Source organism: Nerophis ophidion, linkage group LG02 (assembly GCF_033978795.1).
Source record: "Nerophis ophidion isolate RoL-2023_Sa linkage group LG02, RoL_Noph_v1.0, whole genome shotgun sequence".
In the NCBI taxonomy this organism is placed as follows: Eukaryota; Metazoa; Chordata; class Actinopteri; order Syngnathiformes; family Syngnathidae; genus Nerophis; species Nerophis ophidion.
This window is the reverse complement of record NC_084612.1, coordinates 54163328-54189019: the sequence shown is the minus strand read 5'-3', so window position 1 is coordinate 54189019 and position 25692 is coordinate 54163328. Positions and strand designations below refer to the sequence as shown.

General features: G+C 37.0%; 1 protein-coding gene across 1 annotated transcript; it reads right to left on the bottom strand.

Annotated features, from left to right (window-relative positions):
- Positions 1-936: 936 nt before the first annotated feature.
- On the bottom strand, positions 937-25692 carry dctn2 (dynactin 2 (p50)). Its single transcript, XM_061886552.1, has 14 exons — positions 25471-25692; positions 25148-25216; positions 15687-15783; positions 15519-15580; positions 15251-15349; positions 14991-15151; positions 11647-11800; positions 11506-11571; positions 11359-11397; positions 11165-11242; positions 10955-11026; positions 8296-8398; positions 1428-1519; positions 937-1361 (listed from the first exon to the last, which is right to left on the bottom strand). The coding sequence occupies exons 1-14, from the start codon at positions 25504-25506 to the stop codon at positions 1275-1277; spliced, it is 1215 nt and encodes a 404-aa protein (XP_061742536.1). The 5' UTR covers positions 25507-25692; the 3' UTR covers positions 937-1274.

The following is a 25692-nucleotide window of genomic DNA, read 5'->3' as shown; positions in this document are numbered from 1 at the left end:
TTCATACAGTGTAGATTACTACTTTATTCATCTCAATGTTGGAGATGATTAATTTGCATGCAATATTTTTGTGAACAAAAGTATTTTATTCATAACAAAAATCTTCATTTATTTATTTGAAAACAATTCCATAAAATGTTTATTGTATTTGGTCTGAAAAGAACATTATTCAAAGGATAATGTTGCTAAAAGTAAGATGCAACGTAATTTCAATCTACCGGTACTAGTTTTTGATCAAATAAACAAAAAAAACATGCTTTGAATTATCTCTGTCATTTGCGTTCACTGGTTTCTTAAGTAAAAAAAAATATTTATATTTAAAAATATTTTTGCCAGTGAGCTGCTACATCGCCTCAGAGTTGGTGACAGTTAATTCTAGATCATATTTTCCCCTGCGTGAAAATGACTATTCATCTAAACAGGAAGACATGAGCATCCCATTGAGAGCAGACATTGTCCAGTGAGTGATTTATTTTAAATTTTTATGTCTGTATTTTGTATGTGTTGTTTAGCACTTAGCAATAGTGCTACTTGCTGGATGGGTTTAGAAGTTTCTTAAACTAGTAGCTCATCTGCCGTATATTCACACTGACCAATATAAGGTACTTGATCATCATTTGTCTTTTAGTAATTGTTTTTGAAGGGAATAGCCAAAGTTGTGATGCATCTGTGAAATTAATACTCCACTGTGTGCTTAAAAAGAGCAAAATATGTCAAAATTACAGGTTATGAATACTGCTACTACATTACATATATACTTAGTGTGTATATAAGTTTGAGATGCTTTTAGAGCGCTTTATGGGCAGAATAGAACGACTACCATTTACTATTTAGAATGCATAAAAAAGAAAAAGGTATTATTGTCTTACAAAAAGAATGGTGAACGATAGGCAAAATAAAAAAAAGTGGATAATTAAACGATACAATAAAGCAGGCTTGTGTTCATCAGATTTATTGATCATCTAGCAGTTGGGGTGTAGGCAATGAGGAAGCAGGTTGATATTCAACATAATATAAATACAAGTGAGCAAACATAAGGTCAAGTTATATTTACATTTATCATTCTGTATTTTCAGCCTTACAGAATCCATCCATCATTACAGGAAGCTTATTAATAAGACTAAAGTATGAATCCAGAGGAAACATATCGCAATTGTTTTAAACTTCTGTAGAATTGAAAGGAAAATGCTTTTATTCTTAGTGAAGAATGCAGAAAAGAAGTCAGTCCGTGACTGTCCAGCTTACTCTTCTCTTTATTTGTCCTGTCCATCTTTTTACACAGACACTTTTTTCATCCTCTCATTCAGTGCTGCAAAGTTCTCTTCGATGGCCACCAGGTTGTCCTTCATGGTCTGCTGGACCTGAGAGCCAGGCCAGGAGAAGATGAGGACACGCTAACAGGTCTGTGTTCAGTGTTAGGGTCTCACCTGAGTCAGCAGGGTGTTGTTGTCCTTCACAGAGTTGTTGATTGTCTGCTGAGTGGTGTCCAGATGTGTCAGCAGCTGGCCAAACTGCATAGCTGTGTGTGCAGAGCATGTTTACGTCACTTTAGTCTAGCCTGACTCCTCTGAGGACACAGCTGCAAAAGTGTCATAGAAGAGCAGTCCAGTCCTACCGCCACAATGCTTGACGGTAGGCATGGTGTTCATGTAAGCAAATACTGTATTAACATTGCTGTATGTATACTTTTGGCCCTTACTTTTTCAGTAGACCCATAATAAATTCAGAAAAGAGGCAAACTTCATGAATGTTTTTTGTGACCAACAAGTATGTGCTCCAATCACGGGAGGTGCTGGAGCCTATCTCAGCTGCATTCGGGCGGAAGGCACCGTACACCCTGGACAAGTCGCCCTCTCATCACAGGGCCAACACACTTAGTCAAAATAACATATTTAGTCAAAAATGTTATCAAAATAACATTTAGTCAAAATAACATATTTGGTCAAAAAAACATACTTAATCGAAATAACATATTTAGTCAAAAATGTTATCAAAATAACATTTAGTCAAAATAACACATGATCAAAAAAACATACTTAGTCGAAATAACATATTTAGTCAAAATAACAATATTTAGTCAAAAAGTTTGTCAAAATAACAATATTTAGTCAAAATAACATACTTAGTAGTGGGGGCCCTTAGGGAGATTTTAGGGTGTATTCGTTCACTTTTGTCTAATAGCGCCAAATTTGGCACAGGTGTAGCTCAGGGCATACTTAAATGATTTGGCACGTGACCTTTGGGGTCGCCACAGCGGTTGATCCAATATGGCCACCTCCTGAACACGCTTTTGCCTCTGCATTTGAACCAGATGAACTACAAATCCAAACTTGGAGTTAATTTCATGTTTTTTGACGATTAGAAATATGATGGAAAAATCATCTTTATGATTGGGTGTGTCTGGACACCTAATTAGCATATTTCCAAGATAGCAGCGATGTGAAAATTAGGTGTACCTTAACTTTTGGCAAACTATTTTAGGTTTTTTGAGCATCAGAAACATACTGGAATGATCAGATTTATGATCATTTATTTATTAGAGCACTTTAATTTCCATATTAACAACATAGCCATTTATTTACCAAAATGTATTACACATATATATCAAACTCAGATAGAATGTATAGCTACATATATATTTGATTGTAACATTAGTAAAAGTAGACAAAGTCAGTAGGCCAGTAGGTAAAGTGTTGTACCTGACAACTCTTGATGGTACAATCCATATAACACGTCACAGACAACGTCACGCTAACATCACGTGACACGTATGATGAAGGCTGCAGAAGCAAGGTAGCCAAAACTTGTCAGGTACAACACTTTACCTTACTAGCCTATAGAAATCAACCATTTATAAATAGTTAAATGTTGTTACCCACATACGAAAAACGAGCAGCACTCTTTGAATCAGTATGTGGGCATACTTTTATTTTGAAGTGTCTCGTTTGGTCTGTTGACGGATGTAAGGAAGCTACTTCCGGGTATGAGTACCCTTTTTTTTGATGTAATGAGAAGGGCGAAAGACTAAAAAGTGTCACAAGGACTTTAAGCTTTTGGGCTATAAGAGCCAGAAGATCACAATTTCCTCCTAAAAGAAGCATGCAGGCCAACGAGGTATTTGTTAGTCATTTGTTGGTATTTTATTTGGTAAAATGTTTGATCCACATGCTGTGCTTGTTATTATTTTTACGTTTGTTACGTGCCTTATTTATTACAGTTTTCACGGTGAATTTGAAGGGAAAGGAAGCCTTCAAATAAATCAGTTCAAGAAAGCCATTGTGTCTGTGCTATTTGGAGGGAGTTACACTTTCTAACCTCACTAGTGCCTTGCATCGTCTATATTAGATATATAACAATGAGCGGGTGGCGGGCGGTTGTGGCTTTGATTAAATGTTGGTTCGGGCAAATGGCGGGTGGATGACCACTTTAGTGATGCGGTTGCGGATGATATAATTACCTATCTGCATCTCTATGGCCTCCACATCATCTGAAACTAATAGTAGCAGCAGCAGCATCAATTGGGACTTATATTGTCTCTGCCAATTACAGTCTGATGACCCCTTGCAAACACCCAAAAGCAAAGGACTTTTGTCGCTAAAAAAGGATCTCAAAGATTTCATTGAAATTGCTAATGCTATTCCTTCATGTGTAAATGTACACTTGTATTAAATAAGGCCAAATACCACAAACGCTGCAGAAGCTACTGTAGTAGTTCTCGTGTTAAAAGGGCTCGAAAGCATGAGGATGATGCCGTCCCCTCCTTATTAAGTCCTAAAAAGTTTCAATCAAGTCATCCCCAAACCAGTGGTTCATTGTGTGATATGTGAAGGGGAGGATACGAAAGATCTGCACAAGGCATTAACAAGTAATGTTGATTCCAAAATGAAAGGCTGGCCAGAATCTAGTATATATTTTAAACTTCTTGGGAGATTAGTTACTCAAGCGTCTGATGTGCACACAGCAGATGTGTACTATCATACCAAATGTCATCTGAACTTGAGATATGCAGCACAAGTTGCACAACATAAAACATTTTCCAGCATATCAGAAGAAGAAGCGTCTTCCAGTGAATCCAGGGATACCTTTGACACTCTGACTATAGCGCAAATTGTTGCCCTAGTTGAGGATTGATTGGTCCTTCACAATTTCAAATTTAAGGCAACGCTGGTCATGTCTCCAAATATCACTTTGGGGTCAGGTGAACATAGTAAATAAAAATGAGTATACTGCCAGCAGTTAATTATATAGTGAAAATGATGCCTGTCCTAATTAATACAAGTTGGTTTAAGAAAATACATACAATGATATCACTTTTTATATGGTGTGGAAAGAAGGCCAGATGCTCATACTTAAGGTTGTCTTGTACACAAGATAAAGGAGGACTACAATTACCAAACTTCTTACATTATTATATCTCTCTCGATTGTGAACAAGCAAGCCACTTATTTCATTCTTATGCAGATAAGGACTGGATCAACGTAGAAAAACATATGTTAATGAATTTGGACATTGATGTGGGGAGTTGATATTATATTAAAAATATACCTAATGAATTGAGGCAGAGCCCAATAGAAGCCACTTTTAACATTCTAAAACCGTGTCAGAAAATACTAGGAATCAACCCAATGACATCTGTAAATCAACCGCTTTGGTACAATCCTAATATCATAATTAATAAAAATGTGGTTAAATGGACAACATGGAAAGACTGAGGTATTACTTAACCTCATCACATTATTAATAAAAACTATTTTAAACCGTTCAATGATTTAGTTGATCAATATAATGCACCCAGAAATCATTTTTTAAATTTTATCTCTTTAAAACACGATGTAAATAAATGCATATCCTCTGAAAGTATGTCTTTAAATAGTCATGAACTGGAAGATGCACTTTTTAATCAAGATACATTTAAAAAATTAATGAAACTATTTTATGGAATAATAAATGAACACCACACTAGAAATGCAAATTATGCATGTGTTCGGAAATGGATGATGGACTTAAACATTTTAGATGAAAGAGACATATCATGGAATGATATTTGGAAAAATGCCAATAAGCCCTTTAGAAACATTAAAGATAAGCTGACTCAATTTAAGATATTGAAAAGATTGTATTTTACATCTTCTCAGCTGTTTAAAATTGGTGTAATAGTTAGCAAGTTATGTACGAAGTGTCGGGCAGCTGAGGGAACTCTTGTTCATTTATTGTGGGAATGTCAGAGAATAAAAGAGTTATGGTTGAAAACAACAAAACAAGCAATCACATTCCTCAATATAAACATCCCAATGACATTGCAAACTTGTATTCTTGGGGATCTCCATCAATTTAGTAACGTGTCATCAAAGAGTAAAAATGTGTTTCTTTCAATATGCATAATAACAAATCGGGTAATATTTAAAAAATGGATAGATGTTGATAGTCCAACTCATACTGACTGGTATACACAAGCTATGGAGAAGTTATCAGTAGAAAAAACTGCATTTAGTTTAGATAATAATGAGTCACATATTGGAATATGGGATCAATTATTGAAATTTGTTTTAAGTATTAAATTAACCAAAATATGACTTATTTCTTTTTGTAAAATATTGGACACTGTGTGTTATCAAGCTTATGAGATGCGATGCATTGTTAATTTTTTTAAAATTATTTTTTGTATTAATGTTTTTAATTATAATATCAATGAGGGATTTTTAATCACTGCTATTTTGAAATTGTTACTAATATTGATAATATAACTTTTTGTTTCACTACTTTTAGATATTACCGTGTCATGTTTGTGTGTCCTCAATTGCTCTGTTTATTGTTATTCTTAATGTTGCTGTGTCGGGTTTGGTTTTGGAATTTGATTGCATTATTATGTATTGTTTTGTTGGATTGATTAATAAATCGATTAAAAAAATAAATAAATAAATACAAATTTAAGGCAACTCTATAGAACCCTAATGAATGAACGTGGGCATGTCTGTAGTTATAATGAACAACAAGATTCAAGACACATCTCCTCTCTTTGCTACCTGACTGGACTGAACACCAGAAAGGGAGGGAGACGTACAATGCAAGCAAGCAAAAAGTGGCAGACAGTGTAGCTAGAGGCCATGATTCAAACCAGATTGATCAAGTTGAGGGAGTTTTGTTGACAAGGGCTGCCTTGGTTTTACACAAGTATTGTTTACAACCAGGACACAAATTTGATGGAACCTTACCTTCCAACTGTCTTACAGTATCTGTCCCTGAAACTTTAAGAGTATTCAATGACATTGTCCTGTAAGGACCAGGACTCCTCAAAGCCATGCACCAACAATGAGGGTCCAGCTAACTTAGACGTCTAATGTCTTCAGAATAGCAAAATGGCAATTGGAAATATGCAACTTAGGGGTCTAGAGAAACCCAAAAATAAAAATGAGCATTCCAACACGTTTGTAATTGTCAAAACACATGAAATAGACACCAAGTTTACATTTGTAGCTCATCTGTTTCAAATGTTGAAAACAAAAAGCTATTGCAAGTGGCGGCCATATTCCATTGGCTGCTGTGGCGACCCCAAAGGTCACCGGCGCGGGCGCCCAAGCTAAATCATTTAAGTATGCCCTGAGCATACTTTAAATAAAAATAAGTTTATTTTTACTCACAAAAGTTTGCATATTTTACATTTTTAAGTGCTGGTTTGGGCATGGCTTTTAAGGTATTGATTTGGTACTAGTATTGGTATTACCCATTTGTAATTTAGAGAAGCCGTGTTTACCGCCTGGAATGCACACATTTAATTATGTAACTTGCATGTGCACTTCCTGATCCAAAATGTATAAAAGCCGCGCTGTTGAAAACAAGAAATTCTTCAATAATTAATTGTGCACAGGTGTGGATCCCGCGATACATGTTGTACTTCTTTGTTACACGTTGCCTCAACACTTCACAACGAGCGAACTGACTTATAATACTGATAAGGACGTGCCCCTCCCCCACTAACCTACGTATTCTACATGTCAGTCCAACTCTCACGGGTGTCATTTCAAGGTTTCCATTTTTCTCTCCTCCTTTGAAAGATAAAATGGCATGCAAGTAATTTGGGGATATTGCGTGTGTGTGTGAGGTGGGAACAAAACAGCCAGACGTCAAGTTCAGTGTGTGTGTGTGTGTGTGTGTGTGTGTGTGTGTGTGTGTGTGTGTGCGTTCTTGTTTTTCTACCCTTATTGAGACATGAAGAAGGAAAAGTATCTTCGATATGAGGAGGTGTGAACAAGTGATGACATAAATCATGGTCCCAATAACATTGAATCTAATAGACAATGTCTCATTTGCACCCCTGCTGGTCAAAATAAGGGTGGTCCCAAAAAGGAGGGATTTTTCACATTGACTGTGTCGCTTTTACAAGTGCTACCCCTCTGGCCAACATATGAAATAACAAGTGTGTGTAAAAATTTGAAGTGCTCCCCCTCTGGCCAACATATTTGTAATAACACGTGTGTAAGACATTGAAATGCGCCCCCTCTGGCCAGAACACATTTAAAAAAATAAAAAAATTATGTATAGAGAGACTTACTGTAATAACCAAGTAAATAAAAAAACAAAATAATATTTTTTTTTTACTAAAAGCAGTCTTTTTCTGATAATGTGTTGACTTTTTTCTTTTAAAATTGAGAAAAAATTCTCATATACTTTCTGTTTCTGTAATATTACAATACTTTCCTGTAAAATTATTACTTTTATGTAAAATGGTGTCATTTTTCATATAAAATTGTGACTTATCAGAATATTGCCAATTTAATGTTGTTCTTGTAAAATAGGGACATCTTTTGAGTAAAATGATGACTTTTGTTATAATTTTGCCAAGTAAAATTTCGATTATTATTATAATAGTGCCAACATTTTAAAGTTTTCTTATAAAATTTTGACTTGTCGAGTAAAATTACGACTCTTTATAATAAAATTGCCAAAATTGTATTTTTTTCTTTTAAAATGCTGTAAGAGGAAAATTCCAACTTTTATCATAATATTTCACGTGTTCAGTTTTTCTTGTAAAATTTTGACTTGCATTGAGTAAAATGATGACTTTTATTACAATACCGCCAAAATTCTAAGTTTTTCTTGTAAAATTGTGACATTTTTCTTATGAAATTCCAACTCATTTTTCTCAACAAGCTTTTTATATATTTGCATAGTATGTATTAATGTTGTAAATACACATATTTATACATCTAGAAAGGGTGGTCCTAAAGAGGTAGGCCTTTTCCACAGGTCTCAAGAAGGTAACAAATACAAGAGTGTGTGTGTTTGTGTGTGTGTTACCTTGTTCGTGCAGCTCCTTGACTGCAACGAGCCTATGGACCACCTGAGGCACAGAGGTGGACATGGTCTCCCACTTCTGCACGGCGTCATAAAGCTGCGACAACTAAAAGGCAAACAAACACACACAAATCAGAATCATCTTTATTGGCCAAGTGTGTAACACACGGAATTTGACTGCTGTGCTGTCTTTGTTCAAAGAAAAACGCAACACATATGAAAAAGGCTGAGATTGACTTCAACCTTTGATGCTATCATTAGCATAGATGGAGGCCTCATTCGTAAAAGAACGTTTCTAGTTCAGAACAATAAAGTTTGGAATCATTTTAGGCTTTTATCCACGTGGCAAAGGTGTTCTGGGTGCGATGCAACCATTTTTGAGGAGGGCTTTAAGAGTGTAAATATCTAACAACCAGTACTTATTGAGAACAATGGTTACTCATTAGTTGATGTTTTTAAACAACAACATGAATGTATTTTAATTTACATGTAAAAAGAAAAAACACAGTTTTCTGCGCTCCATTCAAGTGTGAGCTGATTTTTAAAATAATATAATGTGGCTATATTGATTAAAAGAGGCTAAATCACTTTATATCGTGAATCAGTTTGGACAGAATGCGAATACCAGCATGTTGTTGTGTTTTTTAAATGGTGGTTTAACTAGGACATTGTGAAAGTATGGTGGAGACATGGCCTAAGAGCGGAGCACGTCCTTGCTTCGCTTACGCTTCAATCACATTAATGCACCGATGAGCGCCTTCATTCCATTTTCTGTCGACTCTCTTACAGTTACCACGCGCGTGGTAAACATACTTGGTGTACAAACTTTGTCTCGGTGTGCTAACGTTCGTTTGCATCACCGACCGGCAGCCAAAAACGTATCTTTAAAAAAAGCTATTTTACAAAAAAAATCTCTGTAGGTACCCTTTTTACCTTTAACGTTGTTATATTATACTTTATATTGTTTTTAATCACATTTCTCTTGTTTGTCTCTTTTCCCCTGTGTAGCACTTTATATGAGATTCTAGGAATCAACGAGCCTCTGATTTTTAATGTGTTCCTTGAGCATTCACTGAAGCACGTGTGGGCAACATAAGACTTACACATCTGTCTCAACACCTGACATAAGTTAAATTCCTTGTAATCGAATGACAGCAGTCATTTCCATGAGATTGTTTTCCAATATAAGTGATTTGGCTCACTTACAATGGAAATAAAACAAATATTGTTTGTCATGAGCGATGTAGTAGTATTGTATGTCTGGGTGGGGTCCTGCTTTGGAAATAATGTGTACCCATTTTACACAGATCACATTCAGTTCCCCTTAAAACATTGACATGTTGCACAATGAGTATGGACTATTGTGTTAATTCCTGTGACTTTCTGTCTTAAAATATATTTTTAATTAGTATTTAATTTATAATATTTCATAAAAGAACTATAGAGTAAGTACACATCTGATTGAGCCTGGCATTTACAGTTGGCATTTGTGTGGCCATAAAGGCATCAGCGGCTAAGTGTTGGTGCAAATGAGAGCCAGAGTGGCTGCTGTTGATATAACAGATGAGTAAATTTTGCTCCAAGGTTTCTGGTTGTTCCCATTGGGTTGACTTTTTTCTTGCCCTGATGTGGGATCGTTGTGGCTTGTGCAGCCCTTTGAGACACTTGTGATTAAGGCTATATAAATAAACTTTGATTGAAAATTGTAAATCGAGAAGCATTAGATTAAAGCCATCTTTTTTAACTTAAAGGAAAAATGTGTCTGGGGCCGGTGTGTCTGTTTTTAGGAACACTAATACAAAACCTTACAATAATGTCTGATTGAATGCTAAAGACCGCCTTAAAAAACAGAATGGAATTAAAATTGTTTTTACTGAATGAGACACCCCAGAATGTACATGTAAATAAAGAATGTGGGATTTACAATATTCACTATGAACGATAAAACACTGAATATTGACAACAGATGACATATTTTACAATCAAGCGAAAACACAACAGAAATGCAACAAACACAGCCAAATATGAACGCGAAGGGTAAAAAAACCCATCTACAATCTGATGTATCTGATACATCACTAAGCTTTAGAACTTTGTAATTAAAATCTACTTCCATGTCTGTCCCTGACATCCACATTTCAGGATCTGGAAACACGCAGTGGAAACGCTTCCAACCTAACTGCTTGGTGCCTTATTTCAGCTGCTGTGACTTAGATTACCATAGTATTATATTACTATAGTAACTAATTAGATGACCATAGTAACTAGTATATTATGCAAATGCACAGATTCCAAGCATTGAAAGACTTAGTATAGTTGAAGACTATACTAAGTCATTAGAAAACATCACTGCACATCATAATGGCAGCTACACTTTCCATCTTAGAGATCTAAAAAAAATATTTGGGAATGTCCGGCAGGCCAGATTGAAAAGCTTGAAGGGCCGCATGTGGCGCCCGGGCCTTCGTTTGCCCAGGTGTGCTCTAGCTGCTTAATGAGCATATTGCTGCCCTGTAGCGGCCACTCTGAAGTGTGAAGAGGTTAAAATATATATGAAGACACTAAATTTCACTGGACAAGATGAGACTGTTCTATTACAGTAACAATTGTATTGTATTCCAATAACTGGTCTTGAATGTGAGCTACTATTATTTATACTGACCTTGTTTTGTGTCTCAGCATCTTCAATAGCTGTTTTGTGTTTGGCAATCTCGTTCATCTTTCCGAGGACACTCTTAAATGAGTGATGGGAGATGAATTATGCAGTTAGTGAAAGTACATAACACCAAATGTCAACATTGTCATTGTTAGTCATGTTGTGCTTCTTTTTTTTGTATTGTCATTTACCGAGTCTCGGAAGTTGTTAATGTACCTGCAGCCTGGCTTCCACTTGATCTAAAGTAGCTGAGTCCAGCGCACTGACTCTCGCTTGCAGAAGTTCTAATGTATCCTGGAGTCAAAAGTTATCAAATAAAAAGAAATTTAAACAATGATGTAATCTTTGTGTACAAACCTCATTTTTGGGCAGAATATCAGATAGGAAAAGTTAGGTGTTTGACGGCTCACCATCAAACTGGCTCCTTGCATACCAGCACTCAGAGGTCCCTAAAATATTAATAGTAGTTAATTTAAAATGTGCATTTTCTATGTGTGTGTGAAAGAGAAAAGGAAACATATGAAAATAGTGTGAGGACACCAACACAGAAGGCGTACCTGCTTGTCAGATCCTGAGCCCACCGCCCCCTCCAGCTCTGCAAGACGCTTTTCCAGTTCTGCCATCTACAGGGTGAACAAAGTAATGCATGTAAAACCCATTATCTTCTCTGGTACACTTAATTATTTTTTTTTTTTTACCTTGGCAGACTCGTTAAACTTCTCTTGTTCGGGTCTGCTGTGCAGCTCGTACAGAACCACACCATCAGGGCCCTTAGCTGATGGCGGCATCTTGCCGTCTCCTACGGAGCAGCTGCGGCTGCTCTTTGCCGCCTCCAACTGTGTAAGCAGACGTCTGAGGGAGAAACAAATGGTCTTTGGTGGCCTCCTCTGACCTTCATCAACATGCTCACTGGACACTTCATTAGCTACAACTGCACTAATCTGTCAACTTTTACTTCTTTTCAGCAAACATAGCATCTCACGAGCCTTCACACTTCCCAAGGGACAATACTACGGTATTAGACTCGTCAGTGTACAAAATGGCTATTCAACAACATAATGAAGAGGGCCACAGTTTCAAGAGCCCAAGGGCTCTGGGGCAAGACATCAAAATGTGGATATTTGGTCAGAAAATGCCTCCACAGGTTATATTACTTTGAAACTGTGTTTACTTAATTGCAAAGTAAACCCATCAGCTTTCACACTGCACTGTCAATACATGTATTAATCAGCCCTCGCTACTCGTTTCCAGTGTGTGCAGCTAGTTAACAGTGTGAAGACAAATAAGCTCTTGTTTTTAATGAGGATTGATGTTACTTCTTTTGATTTATTTTCTTTCCTTAGTTTTATTTAATTACACTTCTTCCATTTAGGTCTATAAGACTGAAATTATAAACATAAAGTAAACATAACGTTGACTACGAACTTATTCACTGCTTGCCTGTCCTGTGTGTGATACCCCATGCCAGACAGCAGGCTTATACTACAGCGGGTATACTGCCTGCGTCGGAGCCAGTCAGAATCTGTCTCTCGTCTTGCTCATTTAAATGAAAAGGCATTCAACAAATAATAGCACAAACATGATAGCTTTTGAGTTAGTACCATTTGTATTTACGAAGATGACATGCTAATGTAACTGCTGCCGGGGTGAGATTGACATGGTTCATTTAGTTATTTCATGCTGCGTGTTCAAGTGTTTAAGCATATTGCTCATATATCTTCCACTTGATGAAATAACAATCTTGCAATTATTACAAGTAAGCGGTTGGAATCTTTTTTTTTGTAAAACGTAGTCAACTTTGGAACGATTGTTTCTCCCGGGTGCCGCTATTTTACTGTCTGACGCTACTATGCACGTTGCGTAATGACTTCATTACATCGTTAGGGAATCATTTGAAAAATTGGCAAGCGATTCCAAGGAATTGATACACTAAGCATTTTGATTCCTATACTGAGTCATGATATGTTTTGCAGCCTCTAGTGATAACAATATCAAGATACTTGGAACACTAGCATGATAATAGAACCATGTCAAAACGGGTTACAAAGTCTCCTAATATGGCTGCTGACATATTGCGTCATTTACGGTTGTATTATATTCCATCCATTTTCTACCACTCATCCCTTTCGGGGTCGCAGGGGGTGCTGGAGCCTATCTCAGCTACAATCGGGCGGAAGGCGGCGTACACCCTAACACAAGTCAGCACTTCATCACAGGGCCAACAGATAGACAGACAACATTCACACTCACATTCACACACTACGGCCCATTTAGTGTTGCCAGGTGCATGTCTTTGGAGGTGGGAGGAAGCCGGGGAGAACATGCAAACTGCACAGAAACATCCCGAGTGCAGGATCGAACCCAGGACCCAAGTATTGTGAGGCAGATGCACTTTGTCAACACTATTATTAATCTACTTGTTAATTTACTGTCAAATCTGGTTATTTTCTGTTGTACCATGCTTCAATCTCCACTTATGTTACATATACAGTAATTGGCACTTATTCTTCTCTTGCTTCAATACTTTACATTAGTTTTAGGTGATACTAAAAATTTGGGTACGGATCCAACACAAGTAGTTATATACAAGTCAGAGTCAGTATTGGTCATTGCAATACTGATACTCCACATTTTCAATATCCATGTATGATTACATTTTGATCACCATTGTAATCAGACAAAAATGCAGGATGTAAGAAGAACAACTAAATATTTTATTTATTTCCTACTATTGGGTCCGATTAAAATAGTTAAATTTTTCCTTAAAGCCCAATATAAAAACAACAAAAGATTTTGTGACACTAAAATATATCAATGTAACGGTAGTATCGACCTATACCAGGTATCGTTACTGTCAATATTTGTATCAATTTGCCCACCTCAGTTTACAATCAAAAACTTTATCGAGCAGTTGGCATAAGCCCTTACGTTGTGTGGTATAGCATGATTAGCTATTCCTCATCCTCCAGTGACGATATTTGTAAGAAAATTACATTTAATTGACTTAGAAGTGTTTTCGCACATTTGTTCGCTTGTTGTTGTCACATTTGCGGGACACAGCTAAAAGGTTGTCATAAACATGATAATAAAATCCAACATATATAATCTGTATTGTGAATCCATACTTTTGTACACTGACTACTAGGGGTGTGGGAAAAAAATCGATTCGAATCGCGATTCTCACATTGTGCGATTCAGAATCGATTCTCTTTTTTTTTTAATTTTTTTTTTTAATCGGTTTATTTTTATTTCATTTTATTATTTTAATCAATCCAACAAAACAGTACACAGCAATACCATAACAATGCAATCCAATTCCTGAACCAAACCTGACCCAGCAACACTCAGAACTGCAATAAACAGAGCAATTGAAAGGAGACTCAAACAAGAATGAATATTATCAACAGTATCAATATTAGTTATAATTTCAGCATAGCAGTGATTAAAAATCCCTCATTGACATTATCATTTAAAAAAAAAAATAAAATAAAAAACAACAATAGTGTCACAGTGGCTTACACTTGCATCGCATCTCATAAGCTTGACAACACACTGTCCAATGTTTTCACAAAGATAAAATAAGATGTATTTTTGGTTCGTTTAATAGTTAAAACAATTTTACATTATTGCAATCGGTTGATAAAACATTGTCCTTTACAATCATAAAAGCTTTTTTTTTTTTTTAAATCTACTACTCTGCTAGCATGTCAGCAGATTGGGGTAGATCCTGCTGAAATCCTATGTATTGAATGAATACAGAATCGTTTTGAATCGGAAAAATATCGTTTTTAAATCGAGAATTGCGTTGAATAGAGAAAAAAAACAAAAAACAAACATATATAATCGAATCGCGACCCCAAGAATCGGTATTGAATCGAATCGTGGAACACCCAAAGATTCGCAGCCCTACTGACTACTGTAAAGTATATTTAATTTTTCTTTTTACTGCATTGTTCTTTGGAAAGGTAGTAGGATGCTTGCTTATAATGTGAGCTGTAGGTTTATGTATCACCATCAGATGTACAGTATGATGGCAGCTCACCTGGCCAGTGCTCCATCTGGATCAGACAGGTTGATGTGCGCTTGGGGTCCAAGCAGTGAATCCAGGTGAGCAGAGACCAGCTGCTGTTTGAGCTGGGCCGCATGCTGGGCAAGCACCACAGGGGTCAGGCGCTCCTCTGCATTGCTTTCTTTTGTGGCAGTCTGTCAAATCGGTGGTGGGGTAATGCACGATAGACACTGTGAGTCAGTGGACACTTTTAATCAAACAAAAAGATGTGTGTGCAATAATGGCAGTCTTACCTGGATTGTGTCCACTTGTTGACAGAGTTCCTGGATCTCGTTTACTAAACGCTGGTACTTCTGTTGGGGAGTCTCCTTGACACCACAGCCCTCTCCTAGCTGTACAATGACCAGGTAAGAACACAGAACTACTAAGTAAAGGTAAAAAGGTCTCACAGCACCTCCATTATCACTGTCAGAGGAGTGATAACAAAAATGCTGTTTGCATCTCTCCAATAAAATATTTTATAATTTGCAGGAGTTGCGTGTAAAAACAAACCGTACTTACAATTTCAAATGTTCCAGACTCATAGCCCACTCTTCTGCTTTTACTGATTCTGTCTGAGAAGTCTATGCGAAGAAAACCAAGATAAAAGTCAAGCTAAGGTATCAGAATGAAGATTTATGTGAGATTATAGGTGCCTGAATAAATTAGAATTGCCTGTGAGAAACTGACCCAGTCCCTTGGTGCTGACATGCTTGTCTTTGAATTTGTCATAAGCAGCGTTAGGGTTGACCACGATCCTCTCCACGCTGTCACTGCACAGCTCCTCCTGGAAGTGGGGAAACACAAGTACATGTCAAATCTATTCCAAATAAGGAAATACGGTGTTTAAAAAGACAAGACAACAATGTCTTCAAACGGAGAACGCAGTGTTTCCCAACCTTTATTGAACCAAGGCAAGAGTAAAATATTGTGACAAAACATGCCATAACTTCCTCTGCTGTCTGACTCTAAATAGGTGGACACAACAGTTAATTTTCTACCACATTAGAGTAATTGTCACGACTATTGCATTCCTGGGACAAATCAGAAACAGAATCAAAAGTACTTCAATAATTCCCGAGGGGAAATTGAGATTTTCAGCAGAGATTGAAGTAAATTAACAAAGAGTACGACAAATTTTTACAACATAAATACAGTGGAACCCTGATTTACGAACGCCTCAATTTGTGAACTTTTCGATTTACGAACTTTTAGATCAAGTCAAATATGCCTACGTGTGCGAACGATGTCTTTGTGTACGAACGTTGCATTCATTAATTTTGTGTCAGGCCTACAGTCGAAAAGCAGAGCGCAGCATCTGAGTGATGAGATGGAGCCCTCCACGTCTCTTGCTGCACATTGGAGTACACTACCTGTCTCTCACTACTCAGTGCTTCAACATGTGTGCCTTTTCCCCCAGTTCTTTCACCTTTTGACAAGTGTTGTCCATTTTGCTAATTCAGTGAGCCCCAAAAACTAAACAAACAAGCGTGGAAAGGAGGAAGGAATCACTGTGGGGTTAAAGAAAATACTATTTGCAAGGAGTACATTGAGGATTTGTACTACAGCAAGTCTTAATTGTGATGAGACTTGACGTTTCTGAAAAAATATGCCAGAGCAGACTTATTTTACCGCGTAAAAAAGGCACTGCACACACGGCTCCCACACCCTTCCTTCTTTCTCCCAGTCTACTGCTTTCTCCCCTGCTCCTTTCCGATGTTAATGTGAGTGGATTTAACTTTTTAAGAATGTTTATTACTGTAGCAACATGGTTGTTAAAGTTAAGGACTTTTATGATTTCTGGTCTTTTGTAAAGGCACCATAGTGGTGTCTGTGTGTGTGCATGTGTTGCCAGAGCAGAGCATAAAGCTTGTTACTCAAGAGAAAGTCGCTCTGTCACCTCTCGTTATGTTTGTTTGATATGTATAGCACTTTGTAATGTGTTGAAAGTGTACAAACCTTCACTAAAATATGGACTTTTGTCAAGGTTGGAATCCATTATTCATATTTATATTGTATGTTGTGGAGAAATTTGCTTCACTATAGAAACGATTAACGAACTCTGTTCAAGAACCAATTAGGTTTGTAAATCGAAGTTCCACTGTAATCATTTTCGGACCCATTAATAAAAATTGGATATTTTCCCGTGGCACACATGATAATCAACTGGTTCATTACAGTGGTGGGGAATCACTGGATTCTGAGAGACCTAAAACTGTCAGGAAAAATGTATCTTGCCCCAATAATGACTTTAAAAGTTTAAATTACAGCATGAATGAATGATAACATAAAATGATGCAGATTAGTCTGAGTTAGATTAATTTGATGATTTCAATTTGATTAAAAAGGCTACTATGCATATTTAAAAACTCATTATGAAATCAAAGTCAGTGAATGGAGTAAGGAAACAAAAGCTTATGTTGTAAGACTTATAGACGGTTGATTTATTTTTATGAAGTCATTGATTACAAGACCATTGACAGACACATCAGTCCTGGTCTAAAGAACATAAAACAGACACTTGGGAGAAAGGTAAAGGACGACAAGGAGAGTTAGCCAGGCTCTTACCAGCTCCTTTGGTTTCCAAAGAGAGTTAGAAAATATTGGAAGAGCGGAGGGAGATAAAAAAGGGTTGCAGGTTGGGAGGAGAGAGAGACAACAAAGATTAATGTTGTTATCACATGGCACGCACACGTACACGCAGAGACAAACAGGATCAGCTGACTGGGAGAAGGAGATAAAGCAGTGGATGCTGAGAACCCTAAAAATTGTTTTATGATGTGTCTTCCTTAGTGGTTGGCAAGATGCTGAAGTGCCACAGTGAAGAAGAGTTCTCGACTACTTTATAAACTACAAATGAATAGTTGTGGACAACCAAAATGTCTCCCACACGATATTGTCAAAAGAGTAGCTAAAAGGTAGCTACACTCTAGTGGGGAAATGTCAATCTGGTCTATTAGACCATTCCAACGTATCATAATGGAATACCATTTATACAATCACATGATAAAGGTCCCCTATTATGCAAAATGGACTTTATAATAATTTAACGCTAATGTGCATACAAAGAGCCTGTTCTGAGTGAGAAAAATATCTCCCTCACTTGTTTGCTCCACCTAGCATATAGTTTATTATTCTGCTGTATAAATGTGAGTGAGAAGTTAGCACAAGCTTGTTGATAGGCAACCCCTTTGCATGTCTCATGACATGTTATCTCTATGTAGTATTGGCTGCATTTCTGACAGTAGTTTTTATGCCACGTTGTTCCAGACCACAGCAAATGTTACCCAGCTTTCATATATTGGGATGAATTCATTAGAAGACAGCCCACTGATTCCTTTAACTTGGACACACAAATCTATACCCTTGCCGTTCTAAGACCGCCATTTCCAGGAGTTATCTCACCCTCCGAGAAGCCTCCATATTACTAATGATTCCCAATGTTGTAAATATGTAAAATAAAGAATACAATTTAAACATTACTGTCAACAAAGATTAGCATCAGCCTGCGACACATAGTCATTTTGACAGGAGGATATTATAGCTAATATAGACACTTACTTCATGTGTTGCCGTCATCATAAGACATTTTGATGTTTCAGACAGACTTGTTTTTTGCATTTTTGGTCCGAACTGGCTTCTCATGTAGCAATGCCAATCTTTCTGTCCTGCCCTACTCCTTCTGCTACGTTGTTTTGTTGGACAAATGCAGTTACGGTGTATGTGTAAAAAGTGGCTAAAGTAGACAATAATAAATAGCAGAAATAGGTGCTTAAAACACAGTTCATTAGCATTGAAGCTACAAAAAATGCTGTGTTTTCAGTAAGGCTTACTAAAACACTTCAACTACATAACAGGATTAAGGCTAGATAGGTGATTACTAAAACACTTCAACGATATAACAGGTTTAAGGCTAGATTGGTGAATAATTTTGGATGTTTTATATTAAATTGTTGAAACATAATATGGGACCTTTAACTGCTGCATTGATCTGCGGATGCTGCATTTGGATTGTTATTGAACAGAAATATGATTGATTTGGTGAAATGAGTGGGTTAAGGACTACAACTGAGCTTCTGTGCAGGAATTAATTCAGAGCCAATTTTTATCACGAGTTATAACAATTCCATCAAGTGCCATGGTCTTGAAAACACTGTGAAATAATGCCATAACCAGTGATTAATCATTAATTTGAAGCATTTTTAAATTAGTAATGACTGTATTAAAAAAAGACTGTCACATGCAATAAAGTAGTGGCCTTTAAAACACCCAAGTGTTAGTTGGAGCAATGAGGTTAGCAATGGATCAGCTGCTAAAGCATGACAAGTTATATTACTACAAACAAAGATTTCTTTCTATGTGTACACAGACATACACAGTTCAACTCTTTCAAAGTTTGACAGATAAGAATAGTAAAAATGTCTTTCAATTATCAATACATGTGATGAAAAAGTAATTTTCTGATTTGGATATAGTCTTTTGATTCAAAACAGGAGGAACAAGTGAAAAGGTGATCATAAAAACCATGCATCAAAAAAGGAATAGCATTAAGCTCACTGGCTAGATGTAAAATGCAGCCGATCTTACTTGGACGAGCTAGGCTCCGAGGAGGGTGGGTTAGAGTCAAAACAAGGGAATGGGAAGAGGGTGGGCCAAATAAGGGAAACATGAAAGGGGAAAATTCCCATTAGCGTTTCAATCTGCTATGTTCAACATTTGACTTCTTGGCCACTAAAAACATTTTCATGAAAGAAAATTTACAAGTTTGACCCTTTTTTTAAATAAAAATGATACCACAGTGTTTCTTCTACGAGTGGCTTCTTCTCTATCAGATGCCATATAATCATAATGAAAGACGAGAGAAACACTTGTGGATGATTAGATAAAAAAAACATCTAGAGTACTACCTTCTGCCCACATTTGTGAAAAATACAGCACAAAGTCATTTTCATAAGAAATAAGGCAATTATGGATTGTATGTGGTAACCTAAATTTACACCTGCTTTTTGTGGATTGTTTGTAATTACTATCTGTGAGTATAAAATAAAATATTTTCATACTTAAATACCAGTGTTAGTAAAAAATAAAGTTGATTGCATCTCATGAGGCTCTTTTCCAATTAGCGCCAGTTTGCTTTTACATATGTGTGTCCAGTTTTGGCATAATTTGACACTGGCTTATTGTGGAATTTCTAGACTTCATTTAACTTAAATCAATGTTGACAAGTGTAAATCTTCAAGATGGCGCAACATAAATCTTCCCCTGTTCTTAAAAGGTAACTGCACTTTTATTTACTTATTTGCCAATCCTTCACAATCATTACAGGAGGCTAAATAACATGTCTTTTTTTATAAATCAGGATTTTAAAGATGATAGAAAAATGCTTGAAAGATGTGGCGAATGGGAGTCATTGTTGTAGCCTTCAAAGCCCACTAACAACTTAAAAAACTTACATCAACATTTTGTATACACACTGCAAGTGTAATGTAGTATCAAACACGTTATTAACAATATATAATATGTATAATATTTACCGTATTTTTGTTATTTCCAGGACTGACTTCTTCCGCGCATTGATTTGTTTCCATAGCAGCGCATGTCTAACTTCCTGTGTGTTCCTACTTCTGGATACAAAACGCTTGCGTGTCTTCTAATCACGGCAAACTTGGTAAACAACAAAGACAACTATTTTGGGACAAATGAGGATTCACATCTTTATCTTTTTTAATCTGAATGAACGGAGGTTGAACTGCTGCTTCTAGAAGCGAGCACGAAGAAGATGGTGAAAAGATAGAGCAGACGGCAGCCGATAGAGTAAGGTGAAATCGACTTGAAGCTGCTAATGTGGAACTTGGAGAGAAGCTATTTTGACATAAATGGGGTATTTACCCAAAATAAACCAGAAAAAACGTTCACATAAATATTGTGAATGATAGACAAAATTTCCCAAAAAAGTGCAGTTCCCGTAGCATCGGGCCAGTTTTTCTCTCAGGAAATAAGACACACTGGTCAATCCCAAGTTCTTTCGGATGACATATGTTGAGTAAGAAGGACCACCAAGACAGAATAGCAATATTATCAAGTTTTACTAAAGCTTTTGGAGACCAGCCCTCACAATGCTATAATAGCAGCATCAAGAAGCTGTCTGAAAATCAAACGGAAAGAGTCAGCTTATTTAATATGAAAATAGCCCCCTCATGCCCAGAAAGGAATACAGCCTTTTTGTTGTAAACTGAAAAGTTAAAGAGGGAGTACATTATACTCCCAATACACATTCCAGCGCTTTCAAGTTGAAACACAGAGTTTACTAGCGGACATAAGATACAAGCACAAAGTGTACACGTGAAAATACTAGCTGCTTTAAACATGATTGTTAATAAAGAAATAACACTTAAAACTATTTAATTCTCATATTCTCCTTTAAATCACTGTAGAAATTGTGGGATAATAATTAGGAATGCAGTAGAAAATGGATGGATGGATGGATGATGTTCAAAAACCGGTTTTCCCAATTGTTCGATAAGAAAAGAAAACGATTCCATGGATCTGAATCCTTTTTTGAGAAATGGTTCCCATTATCGAAGCCACTATAGTAAAGAAAAAGATCTGGTTCTTTATTTGAATACCTGGGAACGAATCCCATGTCACAGGAAATGTCCTGTGGCACGTCACAGGAAATGACGTAGCTCAGTCATTCGGCGGCAGATACAAAAGCAGCAACAATATATACGAGGAGGAAACAGCTATTTGCAATTTTTGCCAGGCTTTGCTTTAAGGGGAGCAGTACAACAAACATGTTGAAACATGTTCAGGCCGTACATAACCTGAAGGTTAGAGAAAGGTGTCGTGGAGAAGCAGCGACAGAGATGACGAAGCATGCACCTATTTCTCTGCTTCAACCTGCTGTTCCAGTGATAGTGCCGGTGAGTAACTAACGTTAACTGTTGCCGGTTCATTTCCATATCTGCTCACTTGTAGCCTTTAGGCTAAAATAACTTTACCTCTTATGTCAACCAGGACTGCAGTAATGTTAGCTAGACTAACGTTACCTAGGCATAGTCAGTGGCTAACGGTAACGTTAACGTTAGCCTTATTGTATTTGTCTGATAATGTTAACGGTATCTTGTAGCCTACACCACACCAGAGTTAAAGTTAAAGTTAAAGTACCAATGATTGTCACACACATACTAGATGTGGCGAAATTATTCTCTGCATTTGACCCATCACCAATGATCACCCCCTGGGAGGTGAGGCGGCAGGTCTGTCTAATAAATTAGTGCTTGCAAGATGTGAATGAAGATAATGTTAACGTTATCCTATTTCGGATGATGACATTCATGACAGCTAGAGTGACCAGGACCGTGTTTGTTAACCCATTTACCATGGCGAGGTATAACGTAACAACATTACTCGCAAGCTAACGAGAACGATGGTGAAAAATCTTCTCCCCTTCAACTTGGTGAACACAGACTAATACAAGTAGGTTAATAATTGTATTTTGCTGACATGTAATGGAGCAAAAAGTAAACAACACCATTACTCTGAGATTTGTTTCAAATGTAAAGTGCTGTACAATTCAAATGAATGCAGGATTTTCCCTGCATGGATAACAACAGTCAACATATATACACATATATATATATACATATATATATATATATATATATATATACATATATATATATACATACATGTATATATATATATATATACACATGTATATATATGTATATATATGTATATATATATATATATGTATATATATATATATATATATATATATTTTTTTTTTTTTTTTTTCTCAAAAAATAAATGTGAGCTTTCGTCAAACTGAGTATTGTGTGTTTTTTCCATATACAACAACCTATCTGGATTCAGTAAGAAAATCCAGATAAGAAGATTGATTGATTAAAACTTATTAGTAGATTGCACCTATTCCGTACAATTGACCCCTAAATGGTAACAACCGAATAAGTTTTTGAACTTGTTTATTAAGTCAGGGTCCATGTTAATCAATTCATGGTATGGATTCAATGATGGCATCAAAATCAATAATTTCTTAACAAACCCTAATAATAATTTAAATGCATTGTCATTTCAGTGTCCATTTAGATCAGGGGTCTCAAACATGCGGCCCGCGAGACTTTATTATGCAGCCCGCACTTTGATATGACAATTTAATGTTGGTGCTGCCCGCGAGTTTGATATGAACGGTGCTTGACAGCGTCATACTTGCCAACGTACCCAATTTTCCCGGGAGACCCCTGAATTTCAGGGCACCAATTCTCTCGAAGCCCCTGTCAATTTTTACCAGATCAACAATATTCAGGGGGTGCCATTATGGCACTGCCTTTAGCACCCCCTACATCCTGAACTCGCAGCGTGCAAGCCCAGTTATATGTTGCATCTGGCCAAACAAGACGCACTTATGTTGTTGCAAGATATATTTGATCAACAGCTACACAAGTCACACTGAGGGTGGCCGTAAAAAAACTTTTAACACTGTTACAAATATGTGCCAGACTGTGAACCCACACCAAACAAGAATAACAAACACATTTCGGGAGAACATCCGCATTGTAACACAACATAAACACACTAGAACAATTACCCAGAATCCCATGCAGACCTAACTCTTGCGGGCTAGAATATACACACTCCAGCTACCACCAACCCCCCACATCCCCACCTTCCCTACTTGCGTTGGTTGAGGTGTTGTATATTGTAGCCCTGCAAGGTGTTCTGGGTATTTGTTCTCTTGTGTTTAAGTTGTGTTAGGGTGCGGAAATTCTCCCAAAAAGGGTTTGTCATTTTTGTTTGGTGTGGGTTCACAGTGTGGCGCATATTTGTAACAGTATTAAAACATTTTTTACGGCCACCCTTAGTGTGACGTGTATTGCTGTTGAACAAGTACGTCTTGCGGCCACTAACGTTGTTCTGCTCAAGTTTCACACAACATGATACATAGCCGGCACATTGGTTGTGTGATATAAAAGCGTGCGCGATGACGTGTAGTGGAGCAGTAGTCTTCTTTTGGGGTTGCGTGGACCCCTGGAGGTACTTGAAGGTATGCCAAGGGACAAATGAGATTTATTAAAATCATTCCAAACATATGTTTATTGAATAATACTTCAATGAAGTATGAATGTAAGTTCATAAACTGTGGAAAAATAATACAACAATCTAACATTCAGTGTTGACAGCTAAACTTTTTGTAAATATTGATGTTAATGATTTATTTTTTTTGTAAAGAAATGTTTAGAATTAAGTTAATGAATCCAGATGGATCTCTATTTTAATCCCCAAAGAGGGCACTTTAAGTTGATGATTACTTCCATGTGTAGAAATCTTTTTTCAACAAGTGTTTTAGTTATTTTTATATCTTTTTTTCAAATAGTTAAAAAAAGACTACTAAAAATTAGCAATATTTTGCACTGTTATACAATTTAATAAATCAGAAACTGATGACACAGTGCTGTATTTTACTTCTTTATCTCTTTTTTTCAACCAAAAATGCTTTGCTCAGATTAGGGGGTACTTGAAATAAACAAAATGTTCACAGGGGGTACATCACTTAAAAAAGGTTGAGGACCACTGTTGTAGAGGACGTTAAAGGCAGTACAGTCACGGCAGCCCTTAATAATGTCGGCCGGGTGAAAATTGGGAAAAATTCGGGAGAATGGTTGCACCGATAGATTGTCGGGAGGTGCACTGAAATTCAGAAGTCTACCTGAAAAATCGTGAGGATTAGCAAGTATGTTGCTAGGGCGGGAAAGCCATTCGTAGAAGGTGAATTCATTAAAAAGTTCATGTTAGATTATTTTTCAGAAATATTTTCTTGCGGCCCAGCCTCACTCAGTTTCTGCATCCAGTGGCCCCCAGGTAAATTGAGTTTGAGATCCCTGATTTAGATTGAATTGATTTTAATTGTATACAATAAATACTGACCCTGGTTTTATGTTGTTGGTTATAAGTGGCTTCACAAGGTGATTTAGTGATGATAGTTTATTTGGCAGCATTTGTGATGATGAGACGAGTAGTCCAGGGTGTACATCACCTTCCGCCCGAAAGCAGCTGGGATAAGCCCCAGCACCCCACCCTCCCGCGACCCCGAAATGGACAAGCTTTAGAAAATGGATGGATGTACTTACCGACTCAAACTGGGCTTGGTCGTCTTCCGGTAGGTCACCTGTCTCGTACACATCCGGTTCGTTAAATGCCTGTTTTCCAAAACAATAAACAACAATAACATGTCATGTCTTAGAAGTTAGCCTGGCCAACGCCCCAGCTCATTCGAAGAGAAAGTTATCTCCCTGTGCAGAAAGACTGAAATGGCTGTTTGCACACTAAATTAAGTACAAAACCTAGCTGGTAAAAACACAAATATCAACAATAGCTCTTACGAACAATAAAACAGCTGAGTCAAAGATGCTAGCACTTATGCTAGGCTACTTGCTAGCGTTGGCCCACTTACAATTCCTGGCAAATTGGCGTATTTAGGGTCCGCCATTGTGCGCTAAATTAGATGCAGTAGCGACACGACGATAAAGAATAAATGTTAACTGGAGCTAATGGCGGCACAAGGCGACAAACTGAGTCTTCTTGTTAGCTGTGCTTGATTTGACAGCGTGTCTTGGATGCGCTGACTTTGCTCACAGCTGCTTCAGACGGGCGGTGATGCTGTAGTCTTGTCAAG

Bases quoted from the DNA above. Each gene is read 5' to 3' on its own strand.
- dctn2 (XM_061886552.1), bottom strand. From the start codon at position 25,506: ATGGCGGACCCTAAATACGCCAATTTGCCAGGAATT. The intron at 15,152-15,250 runs GTAAGACTGCCA...CCGATTTGACAG, and splicing joins AACAAGTGGACACAATCCAG to ACTGCCACAAAAGAAAGCAA. The intron at 11,243-11,358 runs GTGAGCCGTCAA...TTTTGACTCCAG, and splicing joins TGCAAGGAGCCAGTTTGATG to GATACATTAGAACTTCTGCA.